This window comes from Trachurus trachurus (genome assembly GCF_905171665.1).
Source record: "Trachurus trachurus genome assembly, chromosome: 6".
Lineage (NCBI taxonomy): Eukaryota > Metazoa > Chordata > Actinopteri > Carangiformes > Carangidae > Trachurus > Trachurus trachurus.
The window spans coordinates 16792700-16813589 of NC_139897.1; the positions used below are offsets into that span (position 1 = coordinate 16792700).

The 20890-nt window shown below is 40.0% G+C and overlaps 5 protein-coding genes across 8 annotated transcripts in view; 1 reads left to right on the forward strand and 4 right to left on the reverse strand.

Annotated features, from left to right (window-relative positions):
* Window positions 1–8: 8 nt before the first annotated feature.
* Window positions 9–1547, reverse strand: nudt7 (nudix (nucleoside diphosphate linked moiety X)-type motif 7). The gene is made up of 4 exons (XM_083973144.1): window positions 1376–1547; window positions 846–966; window positions 603–761; window positions 9–521 (listed from the first exon to the last, which is right to left on the reverse strand). The coding sequence occupies exons 1-4, from the start codon at window positions 1408–1410 to the stop codon at window positions 168–170; spliced, it is 669 nt and encodes a 222-aa protein (XP_083829270.1). The 5' UTR covers window positions 1411–1547; the 3' UTR covers window positions 9–167.
* An 854-nt stretch (window positions 1548–2401) lies between these two features.
* hprt1l (hypoxanthine phosphoribosyltransferase 1, like) lies at window positions 2402–8392 on the reverse strand. 4 transcript variants are annotated; one of them, XM_083972875.1, is made up of 10 exons: window positions 8299–8392; window positions 7500–7745; window positions 6922–7028; window positions 6373–6556; window positions 6040–6105; window positions 5912–5929; window positions 5413–5495; window positions 4453–4499; window positions 3852–3928; window positions 2402–2940 (listed from the first exon to the last, which is right to left on the reverse strand). In XM_083972875.1, the coding sequence occupies exons 2-10, from the start codon at window positions 7515–7517 to the stop codon at window positions 2893–2895; spliced, it is 648 nt and encodes a 215-aa protein (XP_083829001.1). In that variant the 5' UTR covers window positions 7518–7745; window positions 8299–8392; the 3' UTR covers window positions 2402–2892. The 4 variants fall into 4 exon arrangements, with proteins under 4 accessions (XP_083829001.1, XP_083829002.1, XP_083829003.1 ...); XM_083972876.1 differs by lacking the exon at window positions 8299–8392 and adding an exon at window positions 7988–8051 and having other exon boundaries at window positions 7500–7742; XM_083972877.1 differs by lacking the exon at window positions 8299–8392 and adding an exon at window positions 7985–8042 and having other exon boundaries at window positions 7500–7734.
* A 784-nt stretch (window positions 8393–9176) lies between these two features.
* psmd7 (proteasome 26S subunit, non-ATPase 7) lies at window positions 9177–14053 on the reverse strand. Its single transcript, XM_083974331.1, has 8 exons — window positions 13893–14053; window positions 12995–13086; window positions 12439–12531; window positions 12252–12349; window positions 12052–12132; window positions 11780–11871; window positions 10584–10782; window positions 9177–9815 (listed from the first exon to the last, which is right to left on the reverse strand). Exons 1-8 carry the CDS (start codon window positions 13964–13966, stop codon window positions 9552–9554), a joined length of 993 nt encoding a protein of 330 aa, XP_083830457.1. The 5' UTR covers window positions 13967–14053; the 3' UTR covers window positions 9177–9551.
* A 24-nt stretch (window positions 14054–14077) lies between these two features.
* On the forward strand, window positions 14078–15173 carry LOC310987868 (dynein light chain roadblock-type 2-like). The gene is made up of 4 exons (XM_083974332.1): window positions 14078–14119; window positions 14352–14427; window positions 14523–14690; window positions 14843–15173. The coding sequence occupies exons 1-4, from the start codon at window positions 14117–14119 to the stop codon at window positions 14884–14886; spliced, it is 291 nt and encodes a 96-aa protein (XP_083830458.1). The 5' UTR covers window positions 14078–14116; the 3' UTR covers window positions 14887–15173.
* A 3071-nt stretch (window positions 15174–18244) lies between these two features.
* The window catches only part of LOC310988023 (genetic suppressor element 1-like), a gene marked incomplete at both ends in the record, with an annotated part of 37317 nt that continues 34671 nt past the window's right edge, over window positions 18245–20890 (reverse strand). The window contains 3 exons of the mRNA XM_083974506.1: window positions 18245–18382; window positions 19024–19127; window positions 20020–20340. Of these exons, the coding sequence (XP_083830632.1) occupies window positions 18245–18382; window positions 19024–19127; window positions 20020–20340 (563 nt within the window). The remainder of the gene's footprint in view (window positions 18383–19023; window positions 19128–20019; window positions 20341–20890) is intronic.

The window sequence follows — 20890 nt, forward strand, 5'->3', positions numbered from 1 at the left end:
ACTATAAAAGTAGTGTTTCATTTATTTTACATTAATATTTTCAATCCATATTGCATGTAAATCAAGATACATATTGCACACATTTGTTCACGTTATCAGAGGCAATTCAATGCAAAATTAATACACTGGTGTTAAATTAATCTTTTCTATATGCATTACTACCATGGTCACAGTTTGCTAATTCTTCGTTGAAGAGCCTGTTGGAAGAAGGATAAAGGATCCTCAGAGTCAAAACCAACATCAAACTCAGGCTGTTTCCTGAGAGCGAGTACAGCCACCAGTATGGCCAGTACGGCAGTCAGGCCCCAGATGTGATACTGGCTCCCAGAGTCCGGGTCCACATAATGGAATAAGTGCAGTGGCTTGATGGTCCCAGCAGCACCAGGGGGAGCAACGTGGTCCTTCTCACGGGTGAAGAAGTCCAGAGGGACAGTGAACACAGCACTGACCTCGGCTGGGTTTGAACGGGGGCAGAATGACTCCTCTATGAATCCAACCACCGGGGTCACCAACAGACCACTCTGTTGAAAGATGTGAGGGAAGACATGAGGGAAATAAATGCAGCAACGCAGGTGGTGATGACAGACAGGGAAGAGTCCTACCTTGTTAATGATGGGGAGCAGTCTGCACACCACCTCGACATCTCCAGGAGGTAGACCTATCTCCTCCTCTGCCTCTCTCAGGGCTGTGTCCACATCATCTCTGTCACTGGGGTCTCTCTTCCCACCAGGGAAACACACCTCACCAGCACCGCTCCTCAGCTAAACAAACAAAACACAGTCAAAGGTTGTTGAGTTCAGTTGCAGATATCACATGTGTGTGTCCTTCACCCACCAGCATGTTACCTCCTTTGAGCGCAGGGTCATCAAGGTGTACAGCTCTCCATTCTTCAGAAACAGTGGGATCAACACTGAGGCTTTGGGCAGGACGGGCAGGTCAGAGAACTTGTTGCCGATGTCAAACTGTTTTAAAGGTGTACAGAAAAGAAAATTGAATTTGAGCCCACTTTGGGTGATACAATTAATGTGATAATTCATCTTTCAGACGTTGTAGGCCAAACTTTGTGCAAAATTCTATTTTTTGAGTAAATCCGGGATGAAAGTGTGTATTTTTTTTTCGCATTGGATAATGCAGGCGCATGGATTATACGTCAGCCTGTACACGATTCACCAGCCACTGATATTGGATCCGTAATCCGTCATTCAACGTCTGAGACACGCACACACACACGGAGCTCGGGCTCGCCCCAAGCTTTGAATATCCCGCCCGCTCGATAACGACCAATCAAATTCGTTTTCCTTACTCGGGTAAACTCGTGTTGCAGCTCGTGACAACTCGGCGCGACAAACAGGACAAACGGCCATTTCTGTACACCTTTAAAATGGTTATAGTCTTTTCCCTCGCATCCATGGTAACTGTCAGGAAGTCAGACGACAGCTGGAATAAACATACATTTGGTACAAAAAAACAAAAACAATCGGAAGCCTATCTACTGTACATGTAGCCTATGTCCAATACGTCTGCACGGCTTGAAAATGTAGGTTTTCCGGTTTATTTCCCCCGACAAGTAAACACACCACAGGACTGCTTCCAGTTGAAACTGCACTACGCACCTGACGTCACCGACGTTAGCATGAAGCTAATGCTGCGTTCGCGACAACTCGGATCTTTCCGACCTCCTACTTGGAAAAAGAGCGATCGAATTTTTAAATGCCAAAATACATTAAATGATCCGATTCATTATTTTAAAATGATTATTTGTTTTTCTTTTAATTGTTGTTATGCCCTTTGTAATGTTTTAATGCCTTGCGTGAGGCACTTTGAATGCAAAGTTTGTTCCGGTCGGCCAATTGGGTTTGGGTTATTCTGGCGTGGTTCCTCTTGAACGCGTTCAAGTCGGAAATCAGAGTTTTCACCTGGGAGTTTCATAGTTCCGAGTCGTCTCGAACGCAGCATCGCACCTTGACAGCAAAGATACATTTATAAACCGTCTTTGATGACAGCACTGGTACAGGAAACCGCATCTCATTGTCGCGGTTCATAGCTATATATCTATGGTCGCGGTTAAGCTGATATGTCAGGAAGTATTCTAGTAATAACCTCCCTCATTCATCTTGAAACTATTATTCTTAATTCATATGACGACCAGGCTAATGTTGGCAACAACAAAAAACACTATAATGTCAAACATGTTGCAAACGGAGTTATCTGTGCTCTGAGGTCACGTCTGTAGAAATGCACTTACACTATTATGTAAGAACATTAATGTTTTTACTTGCAGTGAGGTTATTTGTAACCGTGTGACACATTACTCCCTCTGCTGGGGAAACTGAGTAAGTGCAACAGAATAAAACATGATTCAAGGTTGCAAAGGGATTTGTATTGCTGTAAACAGGTCCTCCGTGAAAACATCAGATATGAAATAAAACGTACAGTACATTCCAAGTCAGTCATTTTATGGCATAATGAGAGGATATATCATCATTATAAGTTAAAACAAAATGCATACAAACTGTAGACTGCTAACATCTGACAGCTGGATGAACATAAAGCAGACGCCTGAGACCTGTGATTTAATGTGCTAGAGCAAATTAATAACATTCATTTCCTATCGCCACAAAACTGCAATATACAGGCAAAGTCTATACACATACGTGAATAAATAAATTAAAATTTAACATCCAAAATATTCTTAATATACATAAACTCATCCCATTTATTCATAGAGGGCAAAAGAAATGTTCTTCTTTAAATTATTTACAACCCACACATTTTGTGGACTCTTATGTAGAAAAATAAATAAGATTCAAAACACAGCAAAGCTAAGGAGGGTCATCACAGTGGTCCTAGTCTTCATTGATTCAGGCATGGCCTCTGCAGCACTTCATCTGCTCACACTTTGTACTTCTCCTTGGCTTGGTCATTCAGTATACAGATGTGCTGAAATGAAAGTAAAAGAGAACAGTGAGTTTACAAACCACAGGTTCATGTGTCCCTTTAGTTTTGTTTTTGGAAAAGTGATACAAATTTTAACTTTCTGTATTAGACATACATACAAAAGTCATCACTTCATAATTTTACTCTAGTAGCGTTTGTGTTTTGGCATAATTAGTAGGCTATATGAGTTATACTAAAAAAAAAATGTTTTGTGACATCACAATGTCCTTGACCTATGACCATCAAATCGTTAGCAGTTCTTAACGTCCCTCAAGGCAGACTTGAGATGTCACATTCAAGAGGCCAAAATTGTGTATTGTGAAGTGGCGCCAGTTTGATGTAGAGTAGCCTATTTGGTGCCATATTTTTTCTGGTTGTACAAAATATTTAAACACATTGTAGGTCAACTGCACAACTGCACTCTATGAGAATCAGTATAGAGTACATACTGGAGTTGGTTTGAAGTATAGGCACACAGTTATTATTTCATATGATGTCTTGATTATTGCTCTGCAGTAATACCCAGGGAAAGAGATATTATGTTGTCAGGTTGTCTGCCCTGTACCACTCTCTTCTCATACTTTGAAGGATTTCTTCTTTGAAAAAAAAAGTTCAAGGTCACGGTGACCTCCAGTTATTGTTCATGAAATATATCCGGAACAACTGATGGAAATGTCATTGCATCTGGCACAAAAAAATCACTTGGCCATGACAATAGACTGAGTAAAATTTGATTGTCATACCAATTATTTCACTTGTGTCTAATGTGGTCAAAGAGGAAATTCAGTGGGACATTGTGATGTTCTGCCAAACTATTTGGGACCATTGTCTAATGCTGTACAGGAGGGGAGATTATACTAGGTGGTGGATGCAGACAGACACCCAGGAGAAGTGATCAACTGCAGCAAACTTACACTGAGGTCTCTGAAGTACTCATTGTAGTCCAGAGCGTAGCCTACCAGAAAGGCATCTGGCACCTCAAAGCCAATGTCTGGAATAAATACACAGATAGCACCAATGTAAGTCATGTAAATAAAACACAATCTCCACTAGAAGAAGTTCAGTGGAAGTAAAAGTCTTCAGCTGATCTAAATGTAGAAGAATGGGTTTCTTTATGTAGTAAACAAATAGATGTTTGCTCTTTTACTGTCTGTATGAGGTTGTACTTAAGCTGTCAGTGCTGTACAGTATGAGTCAAATGCTTACAGTAACAGCTGTCCTTGAGGGACAATCTTAAAGAGATTATCTAACTCAAACCTAAAAGCATTACATAATCACAGAAAGGGTGAGCAGGGGGTCATCAGGCATGCATTAGTGCATAAGTGGCCAGCTTGGCTACATTTGGAGTAGATTGTCCTGAAATGAATGTTAATCCTACATGGAAATCCCAGTTTTTTTATTAAACTTCAGCAGCCTTTCAAAGAATCAGACTCACACAGAAGCTCTTCCATACATTACTACACTGCACGGATAACATGTAATACTTTAATGCGAGTACAGGATGTGGGTACTCACAGTCTGGTCTGTAACCTGAACTCCTCGGAGTCCTCTTCACCAGGAGGCTGCAACAATAAATTAGGAAAATACAGTGGATATAAAACAAATGCCTCAAAAAAAAAAAATAATAATAATTTTCAGTGCAGGTTTTAATTCAGGCAGACTTAGTTTTATTTAGTTAAATGCGAGATTATTCTGACTACTGGAGTAAATGGAGATTAGTGGAAATTAAACAGTGTTTTAACTCTATGTCAACAATGGCTGTAAATGACAACAGTTAACAGATAAGATAACATTTTAAAAAGGCACTTTGAGTTCTTGAGTGCCTCTATGCTTTGAGCAACACAAAACATACTATCTGTGTAGCTCTAATGAACTGGGGTGGCAGCAGGAATGTCAGTAGTGGATGTTGTAAACCGATGCAGGAAGAGGAACTTTCTGCAATTCATGATACCAAATAAGTCTTTGTGTCTGTAAGTGTGTGAGAGAGAGACAGAGAGAGAAAGAGAGAGAGTATATGTGTGAGAATGTGGCTAACTTATCTAAATAAAAAGATACATTAGAAATAGTTTATCACACTAAAAGTCTGGCAGGGGAGACATATGGGAGATAAATGACCACATGGCTGATATCAAAGTAATAAAAGTGACCCGGCCCACTGAACCAAACCACTATCTTTCCATGCAGGCCTCAGAGGAAACCCACATTGTTTCAGCACATTTTCAGTTTCAGTCAACTATCAGAAGTACGAAAGAGAAATGGCCCTCTATGCCCACAGAGCAGTTAATACAGTAGTATGGCAGATTAACTGTTAAGCTGCTCCCTCCCTCCGCCCATCGCATTAAAGTCCCAAAGAAGTGTGTCCATTAGCTAAGAGCACTCTCTCTGAAGACAGACCAGCCAGTTATAGTGGAGGTATATCAGTCATTGCATTTGCATTGCACTTCCCGGACTGTAAACTCTACGTGAGGTTCGTACCTGACGACTTTAACCATTTTGGGATTACATTCGCCCAGTAGTGAAAGTAGTGTCTGCATTGTACGTCCAGTCTCCACAATATCCTGTTGACAAAGGCAGCACACACAGGAAACATGGCTCAACAATTAAGATTTACACAACACTTTTAGTTTTTAACTAAGACGTTATGGCCAAAATATAAATTTTAAAAAGGTGAACGAATTGAATAAAGACTTGTTCATAGTCATGTTAAATAGCTGTAAATACTTTGCAGCTGTATCCATTTGTTATATATATATATATATATATATATATATATATATATATATATATATATATAGGTTCATGTGTATCCATTTGAGCTATTTATATCATCATGGATAATGTTTCAAATCATGAACAACACTGTCTGACTTTCTGGCAATATTGAAACTTTTTCTCATTTCTACTATCTGATGTGACATGTGTGACAATAAAATATGACAACCTGGTGATACAGAATAGAAACACAATGTCTTACCTCCACAATCAAAACATTCTGCAGAGAAAAATGACAAAGCAGTTAATGAAGTGCAAAAAAAACAAACACAAAATACTCATGTGTAGGTAGTTGAAGCATTTGGTCCTTTCAAACATCTAAAGACTGACCTTGCCTGCGAGATTGGACAGCTCATCCCCTCCTATGACTTTGACATTGTTTGTTGATTTGTCATTCTAGGAGAACAGAAAGAGGAGACATCATGATGACCATCCCAGCGTGACTGCAGTTTCACTTTGGTCTTGCCGGTTCTGCTTAAAAATCTTTATCTCAAATCTCAATTTAATTTTTAAAATATCTCTGCACTGCACCCAGATAGTCTCAACACCATGGCCTCAGCTTTGGCCCATTTCTGATTAAAAATAATTACTCCACTTTATATCACACACCTCATGTCAGCACAGTTCTGGTTTCCAGAAATGAAATGAGAAAAGGCAGCTTACACAGTAGCTCTTCACCCTAATGAAATCCACTGTCAGCGGGACTGATTTATCATTGTTCTGGTTCAGCGCTTTAATGTAGTCCAGGAGGTCCGCGAAGAACTTGTAGCCTCCTTTCAGCACACACAGAGCCACGATGTGGTGTCCCCCCATGTCCCGGATAATGTCACGAGCAAGACGCTCTGTCCTGGGACAGAGAGGAGGGAGACAGATGCATCAGAAACTAATGCTTAAATGCTGTTTCTTGTGAGTTAGGCAGAGACCACTGGCATGACGTGACATTGCACTTAAACATAATTGCTTACAATGCATTTCACTGCACTGCACTGGATGAACACCCTCCCTCCCTCCCTCCCTTCCAAATCCACATTCAAATTCAGTATGTGGCCTACAGTCATTCATTTGTCAAGCAAATGCAGTAGGTTACTCTTGTAATAACATCACAGTCCAGGAGTGTGAGTGTGTAGGTCAAGGATAGTGAAACAGAAAGAGCCAGGGTGAGTGGGTCATGTGACTTCTAAGAAAGGCCAGTGGTGGTGGTGACTGGTTTACCTGTCCATGATGAGTCCATGGGGGATGATCACCTTGTCTAAATCGTTCTCATAATGCCTGGGAACACAGAAAAGGTCCAGATCGTGGCCCTTCTCGTCATCGTCGATCTGGAAAAAGAACAATATAATAGAGAAGAGAGAGCCATCTCTTCAACTCTGCGCAAAACGGTTGGCACCGATGTGCGCCAAAAAGACGCATTTAATCAAAGTGAAGCCACGCTCCCTCCCGCCCCCTGGCAACACTGATGCCTCTCAACCACCTGTTTATCCCCCTCCACACACACACACACACACACACACACACACATGCACGCACACACACTGAGAGACACACATGACCAAGCAGGGCTGGAGGCAGAAGCGGACATCACACGCTAATATGGCAGAAACCCAAACAGTGAACGGACAAGCTCGTGCCAACCGCTGTCTGTCTATCACTATAGAGGCCTGCAGCCAGGCAGCACGCGCAGCAGGCAGGCAGGCACACAACAACCACACCCGACAAAGTTGCCAGAAAAAAACAACACAACAAACAGACAGACACGCGAACGCAGCATTTCAGACAAGAGCCTCACTCACCTGCAGGTACGAAGCCATGTTTCTACCGGGGCGGCGGGGCGGGCGGCCGTGTGCTCAGCTCAGCTCAGTCGCAGTGAAATGTCCAAGTAGTCATTGCTCGAGTCCCGGAGGAGAATAAAAAAAGAGGAAGAGAGAGAGATTGGGTGAGAAAGTGAGTGACGGAGAGATAGAGAGCAGAGCGGGTGGTTGGTGGTTGACTGGGGTCTGACTGCACCGAGCAGCACATGCGATGCTGCTGCTGCGCTGCTGGAGGAGAGAGAGAGAGAGAGAGAGAGAGAGAGAGAGAGAGAGAGAGAGAGAGAGAGAGAGAGAGAGAGAGAGAGAGAGAGAGAGAGAGAGAGAGAGAGAGAGAGAGAGAGAGAGAGAGAGAGAGAGAGAGAGAGGGTTAAGTCCTTTACGTCAGAACCCAGTTTACCTTCTCAATAATCTGATTTGTCCGACACAACCGGAGCTTAAAATGAAATGCGCTATACTGGTTAGGCTACTACTACGCCTCCTCCTCCTGCTGTCGCTGCTGTCGCTTCGTGTTGTGGCAACTGAGCTGTGGCCCGGGAGCTACAGTAGCGCGAACCAGACGTCTGGGTGACGCAGTTTTAAAAATAAAACAGATCCCAGCACCGCCCCTGCTCCTCTGCACCGACCCCGGTGTTTGAGACCATAGCTGCACTCAAGGAGCTTTTTTTTTTTTATGTGTGTCCTCTCTATCTGCCTGTGCTGTGATAATATTAAGCAGCTGCTGTCTGTTATATTTGTTTGTTGATAAAAAATAAAATAAAATAAAATAAAACCTCACCTGCACAGTCTGTTTTGCAGCCTCACCGGAGCTTTCAGTCAGCTGACATGGTCTTCATCAGCAGATGGAGGTTCATTTAAATTAAAGGTTGTTTTTTTTTAGTCAAATGGGTTTTTTATTTTGACATATATAACATAAGTTGTGCTCATTTCCATATCAGGCGATAAGTTGTTGTCAGTGTCACACTGACTTCACACTATTACACACACACACACTTTTTTTTTCATCTTAAAGGTCCAGTGTGTAATATTTGTCAAGGTTTATTGACAAAAGCTGAATATACTACCAATGAATATATTTGTATAATCGCCATAAAATAAAATCAGTTTGGTTTTCATAGCCTTATAATTCTTCTTTTGTATAAACACTACTCACAAAAAGTTAGAGATGTTTGGCTTTTGGATTAAATTTCAGAATGCACCTAATTTAAACTTCTCTAAACTTTTGAATGCACATAGATATCACTATCACCGTAGCATGAACTTTTTATGGGGATATTCTTGTCAAATATCCCTAACTTTTTGAGTAGTGTACGTATAGCAAGGGTCTTGCTTAGAGAGTGTCGCCATCTTGCCCCGACATGTTTGTATGGAATGGAAAGTCCAGCCAACCAGAGAGCACGTTTCAAGAGTTTCACATACATAAATAAACAATAGAATTATTAATAGATAAATAATAGAATCAGATGAATGCTAGATCATGTCACTGTTTTCCCCTCATTTTACACACTGGACCTTTAAGCTCCGTCTCAACCCCTCCATGTTAAATGTGACCTCAGTACAACTATTTGCTGGTCTACTGTACAACAATTAACCACTTGCTTTTGAATTGAGAAAGAACAGGAAGAGAGGAAACTGCAAAAAAAAAAAAAAAGTTTAATATGATCTCAATTTAATGAGCGACATATATAAATCAAAAAAAAAGAAAAGAAATCTCCATCTTACAATATAGGAACAGGTGTCGAACAAACACCAGGAGCATGGGCAAACTACAAAAACAGAATAAAAACGTTTTCGTAGTTCAGAACACCAAAGAAGGAAACATCATCATCATCATCATCATCGCTGTATGATAATAACAGTCTTGTTGAGTGCCATAGGTGGTGGTGAGGCTGAATCTCAAATGACACCGTTTCTCCATATAGAGCCCTACTTTTAGCCTGAGACCCACATACAGAGCTGTGACTGTGGGCAGAAAGTAGAGCACCATCCAGATGAAGACAGCGTGATTTGAAAGAAGACGACAAAAAGGAAGACCTCTCATTTTTTCTTCTTCTCATCTTTCTTGCCAGCATCTGCTTTCTCCTTTTCCTTGTCTTTGTCCTTGTCATCTTTTTTCTCTTTGTCGTCTTTCTTCTCTTTCTTGCCTTCCTCTTTTTCCTGCCCTTCCTTCTTTTCTGCGTCTCGGTTGGAAATCTTGTTGTTGATCAGGTTGTGCAGGGCCACCACAGAGCGTATGAGCGAGGCCAGGTAGACCACCAGCATCTGGTCGTTGGTCTTAAGGTAGAAGGCTTTTGTGAACTCCTGTGAAGACAGAACAAAAAAAAACCCAGTGACAAACAATACAACACCACAACAGTCTGACCACTTCAAAGGACAGAACTATAATTTAATTTCTCAGATGTGAAAAGTGCAGATATTTGGTGGTTAAATATTTTATCTACATGAAAATAAAATTATAATATTATCTCAATAAGTTTTCAGGGACAACATCAGAGCAAATCAATTTAAATCAGTATTAAACTGCCATTAGTCTATATTTTTTTCAAATTTCTGTAATAGCTGAGCACAAACAAGGATGAACTATATTTGTTTCATTAAATCAGCTCAGCTTGCCCTCCAGTGGAAGCTTAAAGGATAAAGTGATGAATTAACAGTAGTTTATTGTTACAGGGTATATTCATTTATATTACTGTATATTCCTTTATATTTCCACTTTAAAGCAACAGCACAGTGCGTATTTGCAATAATATCTGGACACTGCAATATCAATGTTGCAATAAACCACCAACCTACAGGCTTGTGAGCTGTACTGTAATTTTGAAACAATAGGGTTATGATATCTTAGTGTTCCTCAGCTGGATCTGTCATTTTTTGTGTGTCCCCAAAACACTTCCATTGTGTTGTGAGTTTTTTGTAACCCAAGTGTTTTCAAATAAATTAAGATGTGTTCTGAATTTACAGCACATGAGCAAACATGAGCCCTCGGTGCCGCTGTAAACATTAGCTGGTAAAACTGACCTCACTAAAATTAAACACACACCCATTTTGCCACAAACACCAAGCACTTACCAACAGATTAACATCTGGCAGCAGGTTGAAGACATCCTGCAGCTGGTAGATGATCTGGTGGTTGATGGGAAGTTTGCCTGCCACCACTCTCTCCAGGTAGGCGCGGATGTCCAGCAGCTTTGAGTTGAGTCCCTTTAGGCCATGAACCTGGTTTGTGATGCGTTGAGAGAGAGTTCCCACTGTAGTGTCTTTGATATCTCTGTAAGCATGAGAGTAAGACAAGCATAGTTGAGTAAGTTGAGTAGTTGAGAACTTTTTATTGTCAGAATCACTTCTGAAATTTTTCTTGCATTCAAGACACTTGTTCCACTTGTTCCTCGTGACAAAGAAACATTACAAAATACAACAGAATATAACACAAGACAAACATCAGACATGTGACGTGCTATACGTAGCACCAAAGTGGCTGCAGTGCCTCCAATTCCCTACACTAAGCTATTCAGGCCCTACCAAGCCCAACTGATTCAACATTTTAACTGACTGAGGAATAAAAAGAGTTCCTCAGTCTATTTAATCTAGCCATAGGGATTCTATATCTCTTGTTGGATGGCAGCAACTGATATTCTACAGATATAGCCATGGGTGTGGGCATGTTAACATATTTTGGTTCATTCAAGTAGACAGGAAGTCGCCTGTTTGTGTTTGTGCTTGAGCAATTTAGGGAAAATCTTGGCTCAGTTATTCTCTGGATTGTTATTACAACAGTTTGCTGTGGTAACTTTGAGATGTATAACGCCGGGTTCACACCGGACGCCGAAGCGGAGCGGCCGCGGAAATCGCGCGCGAGCCGTGTCCCTCCAGTTCACACCAGACGCCAATTTATCCGCGGCGGTCGCAAGCGCTTCTGCTCCTCAGCTGTGTGTGTGTCTGTGTGTAGCCTATGTGTATGTGTGTAGGTGTGTGAGTGTTTCTCTGTTGCACTCTGTTTAGATTAATGAACACAAACGTACACACTTTGGACTCTGGTATTTGTCAATCTCGGTATTTTATTTTGAAAATTGACTGGATTCTCTCATGTTTCTTTGTGTGACTTCCTGCCAGAATTGACGCGATCGCTCGCGGCTCGCGCACAAAATAGACCAGACGCCGAAACGATCGCTGCACGGCACGAGCCGGCCGCGGCTATTCGAGGCGCTTCGGCGTACGGTGTGAACCCGGCGTAATGAGATTAGCAGTCTGGTTGTAATGTTCAGTACCTGAGGAGGTGCTCCACTCCCACTTCCTCTGCTTCCTCAGCACCAATCTCACTGGTGACGTGTTCAAATGTTTTAGATGTTGGAGTGCCATCCTGGAAACAGAGAATCGTCCATATAAACAAAACCAAACAGAAAAAACAACTCTTAAGAGTCCAAGTTTATTTTCAAAATAATGGCCTCTAAAAAGACAATTATTGGTTTGAAATAATAAATATGGTGTTTGTATGAACATATTTGGAAGAATCTTTTTCAGTGCAATACATTATACTTACATCATGTATTTCCTCCACAGAGATGTATGCCTCTGTGGGCAGACCGAGATCTTTGGGCTTCACATCGATAATGACTAACACCTGGTGGGATAAAAGAGACACAAGTGAGTTATCCAACATCTGAACGGATATGAGTAGAGCAAAGTGTTGTCCAGATACATGCACTTTAAGCAAAAGGAAACGGTTAAATTGTTACATACCGAATTAGTACAGTACTGCTTGATGAGCTCATTGATGGCAATGTCATTCTTATGTAATTTGGGTCCTGTGTGGTACCATCCTACTATTCTTTCTCTGGCTGAAAAGCAGGAAAGACGATTATTTAAATGAGCACAACACAATGATGAAAAACACAAATGAATTGCATGAATATATCCAGTGCCTTACCATTAACCTTCTTGAACATGCCATACATGTTCTCCAAGTAGTCATGGTCCAGGAACCAAACTGAGTCATCCTTGTCATCTTCATCAAATGGCACTGTAAAGGAAGATTGACAATGACTAAAAACAAAAACCGACTGCCTATGGCAGACTTACAATATTTATTGATCGTTAAATTCATTTTACAGTCATCAGTAAAAATCCTGTCAATTTTAATATCTTTGGGGCCTCAACTGACTTTTCACATGATCAACCAAATACTCAAACCTTTATAAGTGTTGTTATAATGTTTTCTGTGGCTCTGGGAAGAGATCTCTACAGATTAAAAGAACCAAGTGTCGAGGTGTAATCTTGACATCTATTCAGCCCTGAACCTACATTTTTTTAATGGAAGCCTATATTAACACAAATTAGAGGATGTGGAAATGCCCAATATATTGAGAGTTAATGCTATAAGGAAACAAACTATTATACAGTAAAAAGTATGTCTCAGCCTATTGTGCTTCTACTTAAAAAAAAAAAAAAAAAAATCCATTAAACACAGTGACCATGAGACTCACCTGCAAAACTATTTGAAACGTCAAGAACTTTTTTCTGCCATGATCCCAGAAGGACACCGACCACTCGTTTCTGATTGCCAACTTTTCCTATCCTGTAGATTGAACAGATAAAGTTAGACAATAAGTTAATGTATTCATATACAAACTTGTCACAATTTGGAAGATGACTTTTTCGTCAATTATATTCTCGCCCTGGGTAAATTTTTTTTATTTTTTTTTTATTTTTTTTTTAAGTGCAAACTCCTAAGTTTTACAGATTTCATAACGAATTTCTTTATTTCATAACAGCCCTCAATCTTATGAAAAAGAAAAAATGCCATTTAACTGTTTAGTATTATCGATAAATATGATTTACAAAGGAAGCCCTAGCCTTTGTTTTCTTTATCTTAGAACTTTATACATGTATATAACAGTTATGTTTATTTCCTCCGGGTTCTCATATGCACATGTTATTTTATTGTGTTGTTAAAGAAACGTATGCCATGGATGTTTGTGCATAACAATTTGTGCAATCAATAATAAATAAATAAGATCGATAGTTCACCATGACTCACAAACGTTAGCTGGGGTTGCAATGTAAGCTAAGCTACTGCCCATATTTACACTTCCGCTATTGCAAGTTGAATGAATGACAGGACAGTTTCAGTGAAAGGTAGAATTATATAATGTCTAATTCTGACTCATTTACCAATGTAAATCTTTGTTTACCAACACTGTTTATGAGCTGAACAGTTTTCAGAAAGCTAACTAGCCCGGTCACATCTACATTCATTCTCAATGGGGCTCTGACTCAGCACGGCTAACGGTAGCTTAGCTTAGCATCGCTACGTTACGTTTCTGTACAATTTTAACAACCAAGCACCGGCACAGGCTGATCTCGCATGGTGGATTTACTGACCTGTTAAAGTGATCGACCACGCTGAGTAACACCAGGGGATGAACGACCACGTTTTCCACCGCTAACTCCGGCATTTTCGCAGTGAAGATAGACAGCGCACAACCTACCTTCACACAATGATGGCTACTACGTTTCGCACGTCCGCTTGCGTCAGACGTCACTTCCGTTTCTCCTGGCAACAGAAAGACGCGCAGAGGAGACGGAGCAGTTGGAGTTGTCGCAAAATGGTAGGAACTGAGCACTTTCCTAAATGTTTACATGAATGTATATAATTATCGTGTTTTAATCTTATATTAACATTAGATAACCGTGTAAATGAAGTTACATGTAACTTTGCCGGCGAAATTCAAGCCACGGTTCTGAAGTTGATGTTTTGTATTTTTAGGAGCAGGTCTTTTTTTGCTAAACAGTCATTTTATAAGTTGGTGTTAAACGCTTTGAGCTTTCTTGGCTCTGTAGGCTGAAGTTGAGGAAACACTGAAGAGGATTGAAGCCCATAGAGGTGTGATTGGAACAATAGTTGTCAATGCTGAAGGTATAAAAGACAGAAATATCCTCAGAAATTTCTTCAATGAAACTTGCTCACAATGAAGTCTCACTTTTAAAGGTGATGCTGCTTTATCTTTCTAGGTATCCCCATCAGATCAACTTTAGATAACTCCATAACAGTTCAGTATGCAGGACTTCTTCGCCAACTCGCAGTGATGGCCAGGAGCACAGTGAGGGATATTGACCCTCAAAATGACCTCACCTTCCTCCGCATCCGCACCAAGAAACATGAAATCATGATTGGATTAGGTGAGTGCTATACTGACATTTATTGTTGGGTTAACGATGACCACTGGGGCAAAGACTAATACTATCTCAGCCTATCGCTCTAAATTAGAAAAGGAGAGTTTGTGCTGCTTTTTTTTCATTCAACCATCTTGTGTTCTTTCATGTCTCTGCAGATAATGACTTTCTGCTGATAGTCATCCAGAAGCCATGTGAATAGCTGCAAGGCATTTCCATGAGCGGCGGTGTGGATAAGGCAGTGCTTTTACCAAGCAAAACATCTTTTCCTACAGTGTTATGTTGTTCTGTGTTGCATAATCCCTGTTTTCCTAGTTGAAACTGTTTGAAAAAGTCTGTGGAGCTACTCCTTGTGCAGTAATTAATGGATCAGCCATGATTGTTTTATTAAACTTGTGTGAGTGAGAGGAGAGCATAATGAATGCATATGTCTCCACATGTTTTTACTTTGTCATACATGTAAGAGATTGAAATGTTGATGCTGAGTTAGCCTCGGTTAGGGCTCTGTTTTAGCTCAAGATGGCCAAAATAAATGAAGACTTACATGGAGAGGTTATTCAAATTATTAGTAGAACAGTTCAAGTATTATCAGAGGAACCTTGACCCAGCCCTAACCCTAAATTAACTTTAAGTATCTGAATTAAAACTACAAATTAAAAATGGTCTCTGTCAGTGTCTCATTCACATCATATATCACTGATTTCTAAAGTGACACATTCATGACGATTTAATCAATAACAACACATAAGTATAAAAGTATATATGATACATAAATTCATGTGACAGGCAAGTGAGTGGGTGGACTTACACCCTTGGTGCTTATTAATTGTTTTGATTGACAACTTCCTCACCTCACCCATATGTTGACAGAGCTGGAAAGTTTACCCAGTAGCAGTGTTGTTATTGCACAGTTTGTACATGGCACCTGACAAGAGGTCTGATCAGAAGAGGTAACTGGAAACTGGGCCTTCATTTGCAAAGTCACTGGTAACTTGTCAAATGAATGTAGAAATGGACCAGCAGCATGAAGTCACATAAAATGAAAAAAAAAAAAAAAAAATGAAGAATCTATCATGGACAGAGTACTTCAATAGATTCAGCTTTTCATCTTGTTATTTACCTTACCCTGTGATGAAACAGTTTTTCTTCTGATGGGAGCGGTCTTAAGATGACCACACCGCCATCTACAGGACACAAGAGATCACTGAATGGTGTCTCCGAGTTCAGAGACTTAAAATCTAAAAACAAAGGATGGTCTGTCGTCTCTCTGTACATGGCACTATAAAATAGTAACTGGCACAATAAATCATAGATAGGCAAGACTATACTTACCTGTGTAGTGAACATTATTTCTTCAAGTTGTCTTTTTTAAACCTTAATATTTGCAGTTTGAAGATTTTCTTAGAATACTTTTTTTTTTTTTTTACTTATTTCTGTAAACATGGAGTTCATACACAAAGTAATTAATGTGACACCGACCTTTGGACTTCACCACTTGCACAGTTGGAACAGCCTTCTTAGTAGCTCTTCTCATGCAGAAGTTCATTACATCGAAGAGCGAGTTAACCGTCCTCTTCATTAACTATTTAAATTACAATAGAGCACATGTCCTGTATAGAAAATTATAAAGATTAAAGTCTGCTACTTTAATTACTGGGACTGGTAAATATTTTATAGATGGAGGGTTTGACATCATTAACTATGTTTCATTTACTTGTGTGTTCAAAAGCTGTTTGCTAAAGCTCAGAAGGGTTCAGAACGAGAGAAAAAGGTGATTATCCAAGAGCAAATGCTTCAGTATCTGAAGTGAAAACTTGACCTCTTCCGCCGATATATGTGACAACAACAGATAAGACATTTTACAAATATTTTAATGTAAATTTCCATCAGAATGTACAGCAATATATGTTAATAAATAATCCATTGCAATTATACAGCCCAAATAATACATTACATAACAACTGATTGAAACAAATATGCAGGATTTCACAGCAAGTTTGAAAAGGAGACTGAGCAGGTGACGAAGGGAAGTGAGGTGTTTTGGGAAAGTTGCTATTATTGTTTGTGCTTGTAGGAAAGGGCTCCTGGGATTTCTGATACTCAGAGGCAAACAGGCAGAGATGATGATTTTATGACATTGTTTTGTCCCATCCGAAGACCACAGGATGTGTAGTTTGTTATCCACAGAAGGATAGCTTCATTCAGATGTCTACGTTACCCATTAAGTATTTCAAGTACTCTAAGAGTATCAAGTGAAGCGACGCTGTTTACATCTGACATAGTCCTGAAATGGAGGTGAATAATATCTTGGCTTCTCTATCTCCTGCAATGAGACCATTTCTAAATAATGCCATTAAGAGTCTCTAATTCCGGTAGGAGGAAACATTTGTATGATTGCACATAATATCTAAAAGTACTGTAGTCTCATTCAGTTATCTAACAACATGTGTAGCAGTTTGCAAAAGGCCTTAAAATCCATGAAACTTTTATGCTCTTCAAGTTTTGTTGACATTTATAGGTGTGTAAAAAATAGGAGACTCTGGGATGAAATGTCTGAACAACAGTAATGACGACCTGACAATTTCATATTTCATCTTTTCTCCTAACCCTCTATAACATTGTGACATCACATGATAATTTCCCAATACAGCTCTCCCAACACCTTTCATTTTCTAAACATTTGGATTCTGACCAGCAGCAGTTAAAACAGAATATATGGCTTCCCACAAGAAATGGTTAAAACGATAAAACAAAAACATATAAAAAATCGTCTATCACAAGTGACATTACCAATGGAAAAAATATTAAACCCCAAAAAACTTCACTGATACCATTTGCCATTATATAGATATTATCTTTTTTTTCTTTTCTTTTTTTTTAGATGTTTCCTATCCTCTGTAGCACAAAAACTGCTTCATCCGTCAGATACAGTACTCAGTAGACACTACAATATTATATCATACAGAGGATGGTCAAGTATTTCCTCATCTTCCATTTCAAGTGCATCCTGTCAAGTTTAAGGCCTGAGGTGTGCTTTGATTCCTTGACTCAACTTTTATTCTCTGAGTTTTAACCAAGTGACCTCTGCACACACAGTCTCTTCTCACTGTTGTCCAGAGAGGCTACATGTTTGTGCCGAGTGATACGTCTCATTAGTATGGATCAATACAGTTCAGAGAGAAATTGATATGCTATGAGTTAAATGGTGGACAGTCCTTAAAGCCAACGCAGGGACTAGTAAGCGTCACGGAGACGCCGTTTCGTCCCACGCAGTATCCTCACAGTCCACTGGCAGAACGAGAGAGAGAAAGTGTGAATGCCCAGCCTATATATGGTCACGGTAGGTTGCTGTTGCCGTGGCAAACATGGCAGGTAATCAATTTGATCCTGGAACCAGTAACCGGTTAACATAACTGATTGGCCAGAAAAGAAAAGTAACAAGACAAGGGATTGGCTCCTTCAAGTGCTTCAAGTGCAGAGAGCGGCCCGGCTCCAGTCCGCCTCGTTCTCCTCACTGTTGCTTCGCTGTCGGAGGCGAATCCGTCGCTCGCTGTCGAAGGTCACCTCGGCGTGTGCCCATTGACTTGCCCCCTGCCCCAGTGGATGTTAGGTAGTGTCAAACACCTCCTGAAGTGCTCGAGCTGGGCCTGCAGTCTCTCTCTCTCCTCTCTCACTTTCTGCCTCTGACTCACCAGGTCCTGAGGAAAGAACGACGGACACATCTCTTCATTACAGAGCTGAAACTTTCTGCACTAAGGAAATGGGAACACTGACATGGAAAGCTTCATTGAAGCTTTTAATGGGTGTTTCCTATAAAGAATGAAATGTATTGGCTTTATTCATGACATGGAAATTTCTTCTTTTTTTTCGTGTTTTTCAGAGATGATGGGTTGCTAGTGGAGATAATATCTATATTTGATCGTTTTCTCTCTTTTTTTCTAGCTTTCCACAGGTTTTTTATTGTGGTCGTGAATATTGTTGGATCAACATCCTAAGTGTTGGGTATCTAGTTCTTCTCTCTGCTTTCCAGTGTTGTGACAATGCCACTTCCTCTACACACTTGTAATCAACCAATTGCATTGGTGTATTGATGTATTAAAAAGGAAGCCACACTGACACAACAATTGAAAAATGTTGGTACTGATGAACGCTGACCCAATAAACAGAGCTTTGGTGTGAGTGCAGGAGTAAGTTGTGATTTTGCAGTGAATTTGTCTGGGGATCTGCTCCCAGCAGCACCCTTTTCAGGAGAATGTGCATGTCGATTAAGCCTTGATAACACTGACATGGAAACACACAAATCTACAAGAAACAATAAAGAGAACAGGCAGATACTCACCCCCATCGTGAGAGAGAGCTGCTCAGCTGTTCTGGTCAGATTATAATTCTGTGCTTCGAGTCTTTTGCACTGACTGTGAAGAACCTGCCTCTCTATACTCCACTCTGTGAAGGGAAAAAAATACACAAAAAACATAAACGAAGGAAATTATATGCATTTATCTCATTCACACATATGACCTGAGAGAGCAATATAGTCCCCCTGAGCCTCACACACAGTAATGTAATGGGTGTGAAATTACATAGCTTCACACATTGCTCCAACTCCATTTCTTAAAAAGCAATGGAGAGGTAATTTAAAAAACAATGACCTTTTTTTCATTTTATTGGGACGCTGCAGTTCAACATAGTTCCAATACAAAGCGCAACATAGTTTGTCTTCTAGGGAGCGCAAATGTATTTTCAACTGGGAATTGATATTCATTTAGGTATGAGGGTTCTTTACCAGAAATGCTCAGTAACCCTTTAATTTACAGGTCGTTAATTACATGAAAATGTCAAGAAATAGCCAAGAAATAACAATTAATTACATCATAATGTCTAGAAATAGTTTAGAAATAGCAGTCAATTTCATAGTAATGTTGAGAAATATAGCCAAGGACTTCTGGCCTTTCCCAAAAAATTCAGAGAATGAAAAGCATGTGTAATCTTTTGCCTTTATGAAAAATATGACATTACTATGAAATTGACTGTTATTTGTAGGTTATTCCTTGACATTACTATGCATTAATTGTTATTTCTTGGCTATTTGTTGATATTATCACATAATGAACAGCCTGTAAATTAAAGGGTTACCGAACGTTCATCTTGTATGTTAAAAATGGGAATATTGACTAACATATAATATGGGCCAATTATTTTCGATCATTTTAAAATGCTACAAAAAGACTTAAGTATTTTCCTTAAAATGAGCAATAAGCAATCCGTCAAAGCAACTCAGACAAATGTGTTTTTATTTTAGCGCTGTATACATAAAACAGACTGAACACTGACTTACCATCCACGTACTCCTGGTAGGCCTCAAAAATAGATTCAATACCCTGCCACTTTCTTGGAGCTTCTTCTGCCTCCTCATCATCATCATCCTCATCCACCTCCTCTTCGTCCTGCCCAGATTCTTCCTCGTCCTCATCGGACAGGTTTTCCCGTGGTGCTGCAATGTCCTGACTGGCCACAGGAGAATGGAAATGATGGCCGTTGATGTGTGCGTGATGATGATGAGGGGTATGGTTAAGATTTGAATGTTTCAGCTGTGAGATGCTGTGAGCCAGCGAGTGCTCAGCCTTCACGGCAGCTTCAGGTATGCAGTTTGACACTCCTTGGAGGAAAAGAGAGAGACAAAAGAGCAATGTCAGTCTTCGCAGCACCTCACAAGAAGCCAACACAGTGAATGTACACTTAAGGCGAGACACTACAGGCACTGATCAATTTTGAGATTTTGGGCTATTTTGCTTCCTTAACATAGCCAATATTCTTTCAGAAAACTCGAAAAGAAATGGTAGAAAATCCACATTAAGGTGGTTATTTTACTTAATTCTTAAGTCTTTTAAGTCTTTGTAAGTCTCTTTCATCAGTAGATTTCTAAATTCACCAAAAGTTAGCATTTTACTGTGAGATATTATTGTGCTGTGCCTGTTGTCTGAGCCATGTCATGTCAGGTATCATTGTAAAGCTCGCTCTCTCCCATGAACAATTATATTGGCTCCATAAATGGTCATTTCCTCCGTATCCGCAACAAATCGTAAAAGTACGATTGACATTAACAATCTATGGAATTTTACAATACAAGTCTTTAAGGCCGTTTTCTCAAAGAGTTTTTCCTCAGACTCTGAGCCAGAAATCTCCACTTCAGCAGCACTTACAGACAC

Coding starts and splice junctions, on each gene's coding strand:
- nudt7 (XM_083973144.1), bottom strand. CDS start 1,410: ATGGATGCGAGGGAAAAGACTATAACCATTTTAAA. Junction 967..1,375: donor AAGACTATAACCATTTTAAA/GGTGTACAGAAA, acceptor TACACCTTTAAA/ACAGTTTGACATCGGCAACA. Junction 522..602: donor TGCTCCCCATCATTAACAAG/GTAGGACTCTTC, acceptor ATCTTTCAACAG/AGTGGTCTGTTGGTGACCCC.
- hprt1l (XM_083972875.1), bottom strand. Junction 6,557..6,921: donor CATGGACTCATCATGGACAG/GTAAACCAGTCA, acceptor TCTCTGTCCCAG/GACAGAGCGTCTTGCTCGTG. Junction 6,106..6,372: donor TTAGGGTGAAGAGCTACTGT/GTAAGCTGCCTT, acceptor CTGTTCTCCTAG/AATGACAAATCAACAAACAA.
- psmd7 (XM_083974331.1), bottom strand. CDS start 13,966: ATGCCGGAGTTAGCGGTGGAAAACGTGGTCGTTCATCCCCTGGTGTTA. Junction 12,532..12,994: donor CGTTTCAAATAGTTTTGCAG/GTGAGTCTCATG, acceptor CTTCCTTTACAG/TGCCATTTGATGAAGATGAC. Junction 12,133..12,251: donor AGCAGTACTGTACTAATTCG/GTATGTAACAAT, acceptor TTATCCCACCAG/GTGTTAGTCATTATCGATGT.
- LOC310987868 (XM_083974332.1), top strand. Junction 14,428..14,522: donor AATAGTTGTCAATGCTGAAG/GTATAAAAGACA, acceptor TTATCTTTCTAG/GTATCCCCATCAGATCAACT. Junction 14,691..14,842: donor TGAAATCATGATTGGATTAG/GTGAGTGCTATA, acceptor ATGTCTCTGCAG/ATAATGACTTTCTGCTGATA.